General features: G+C 61.6%; 1 protein-coding gene across 1 annotated transcript; it reads right to left on the minus strand.

The window, feature by feature from the left end:
* Positions 1–72: 72 nt before the first annotated feature.
* Positions 73–1,365, minus strand: EMIHUDRAFT_447196 (hypothetical protein). Its single transcript, XM_005779249.1, has one exon. The coding sequence runs from the start codon at positions 1,325–1,327 to the stop codon at positions 383–385; it is 945 nt and encodes a 314-aa protein (XP_005779306.1). The 5' UTR covers positions 1,328–1,365; the 3' UTR covers positions 73–382.
* Positions 1,366–2,756: the final 1,391 nt, after the last annotated feature.

Raw genomic sequence — 2,756 nt, forward strand, 5'->3', positions numbered from 1 at the left:
AAACCCCCTTGGGTCTTGGATTGGAAATCCCGCCAGTTGGTTTGGGGGCAAAAAAACCCAGCCGGGGGTTGTCGCGGGTTGGAAACCCCCCCGCCTTTCCCCTTGGGGAGGGTTCACCGGTTTTCCGCCGTTGCATATCCGGATATGCAACGGTGGCATAAAGTGAATGATACACCGTCGCACAGACTACAGTGGAGAGTGTTTTCTGCTCAAGGAATAGTGGAGGAATAATGAACACTACGACACCACGATGCGATGCGGGGCAGTGTAGCAAAGTTTGACACGCTGGGGTCGACACGAGCGAGAGCCGCAGCGCCGAGCGCGCCCGCGGGCACACGTCCCAGCTGCCCCAGCACAGAGTCAGAGAGAGGCGACAGGGCGCTCATCCGACCGTCCCACCCTCGCTCAGGGTGGCAAAGTCGTTTGCCGTGTCCGAGTCAAGCGCGGTGAACCTGTTCGCGGTGTTTACCACCGAGTTGGAGGAGCCCTGGAAGGCGCCGCCCGTGATCCAATCGAGGCCCGTCTCGACGCCTGCGGCGACGTACTTGCCGCCCGTGACCAGGCCGAGACCGGCGAATTGCGTCCACGACGCGGGGGCGCCGGGCTTGTCGGGCGCCGCTGTCACCTGGCCGCCGAGGTACCCGCCGTCCAGCGTGAGCGGATCGCCCTTGGCGCCCGGACTCTGCAGCGCGAGCGCCGGCGCCGCGTCGAGGCGGCGGCTCCCGCCACGCTCGCTGCTACAGCTCTCCTCCCAACTCCGGAGGCACTTGCCCTTGGCTGCACACCACGCGAAGCCAGCGCTGGCGCGGCAGCCGTGCTCGTCTGCATCGGCACCGACCTTGGCCATCGGAGGCTTGGTCGCCGCAGCCGCCGTGGGCTCCGCCGCCGCCGCGGCCGTCGGCGGCATCGCCGCGGGCGCAGCTTTGCCATCGTTGAAGAAGCAGTACAGCCACCACTGCTTGTTAATCTGGAGGAAGGTCCAGACTGGGTGTGTCGCCGAGAGGACCGGAACGACAGGCATCTCGTACCACGGGAACGGGGTCTCCGCCCACAACTCGGCCTGGTAGGCGCCCTCGTCGGTACCCGTCTTGACGGTCTCGGTGATCTTACATCCCAGCGCCGGGCAGCAGAAGCCGCCGGTCGGGCATGGCGGGCAGTTCTCGCGCCACTGCTGAGCGAGGGCCTCCTGCGAGTGCTGTGCCGTGGCGAAACCCATGAAGCCGTCGTCGACGGTGCCGCCAAGCTTCCGCTTGTTGTCCACGACGGGAGGAGTCGGTGCGGCGGACGTGGCCACGATGATGGCGAGGGCGCAGGTCTTGTAAAGCATGTCGACTGATGACTGATGTAAGGCAAAAGGACGCTCGCAGGCTCGGATGCTCCTTGAGGATATGGAAAAAAGAATTCCACGAGCTCTAAGACCGCCCATTGCAAGAATTTCTGCCACCCCTGTGTCAGTGTGCCTGTGGTAGTGAGAGACTGCCAGCGAGAAGCTGGAGGCAGGTCGCTAGACTGAGAGACTATGGAGAGTTCACGTCATGACGGTTAGCCGCTGTCATGACGGTTAGCCGCTGTCATGACAGCTGCCAGCTGTCATACAGCAAACGACAGCGACAGTGACACCTACCTGTCACCAGCTGTCACCAGCTGTTACCAGCTGTCACCAGCTGTCACCAGCTGTCGTTGCTGCTGTCGTTGCTGCTGTCGTTGCTGCTGTCGTAACCATCCCCGACGGTCCAACTGTCACTGCTGCTGTAATTGCGCAGCTGTCATTCCTGCTGTCATTGCTGCTGTCATCGCTGTCGTTGCTGCTGCTGTGCTGTCATTGCTGCTGTCATTGCTGCTGTCATTGCCGCTGTCATTGCTGCTGTCATTGCTGCTGTCATGAGCACCCCCGCAGGACAGTGTGTGGTGCCACTAGCGAGAGAGACAGGACACTCAAGATATAGATGCATGCGCGCGAGACCGCTCACTCGCACGCCCGACGCCACATGAGAAACCCTCTCAACAGTAGCCACGCACGGTCAGCAGCAGCGGGCGTGAGTCGGAGAATCTGCAAAACCCTTGCCCTCCTTCCTCCAGCATGTGCCGTGATGGGCTCCAGCGCTGGTTCATCTGCCGCTCAAAAATCTCACGCGAGCGAACGGTGTCAATCCTCAGCCGCGAGGATTGGGACCTTGAAATCCACGATCACAAGCAAACGCGCAGAGCATTGAGCAACACACCTCGGGTTGAACCTCTCAAGGTGCATGCTGTCACCGGCAGTCTGCATGTGGATCGTAGACGATGACTATGGCTGGAATAAGCTCAAGTTCGTCACGAGAAGAGCTCCAATGCCAGCCAGCTGGCTATCCCACACGCTCGGCCGTCGGCGAACTGCGGGGTTGCATGAGAGGGGGGGGGGGGGGGTGTCTGAGGCAAGGGGGCCCAGATCTGCTCGTCTCAGAGGGTTACCCTCTGTGCCAAGAGAGGCCATCCACGAGCGGCTCAGAGGGTACCTGGGCCGACCCTCTGAAGGCCTGTGCCCCCAAGCCAGCCTCTCTCTCTCGGCGCAGCCTCTCTCTGCTGAGGGAGGATGTATAGTGTAGAGCGCTGTAGAGCTGTAGAGATGTAGAGCGCTCTGGAGCGCTGTAGAGCTGTAGAGCTGCTACATCCGCCGCGTGACGAGGCGCCTCCGTTGTAGAGCGATGTAGAGCGCGATTTTGTTGTGAGTTTGTTGTAGAGGCTCTACAGCAAAACCGCCGGGAAGGCAGTGACTC

The sequence above is a fragment of the Emiliania huxleyi genome (genome assembly GCF_000372725.1).
Source record: "Emiliania huxleyi CCMP1516 unplaced genomic scaffold EMIHUscaffold_2333, whole genome shotgun sequence".
NCBI classification, from domain to species: domain Eukaryota; phylum Haptophyta; order Isochrysidales; family Noelaerhabdaceae; genus Emiliania; species Emiliania huxleyi.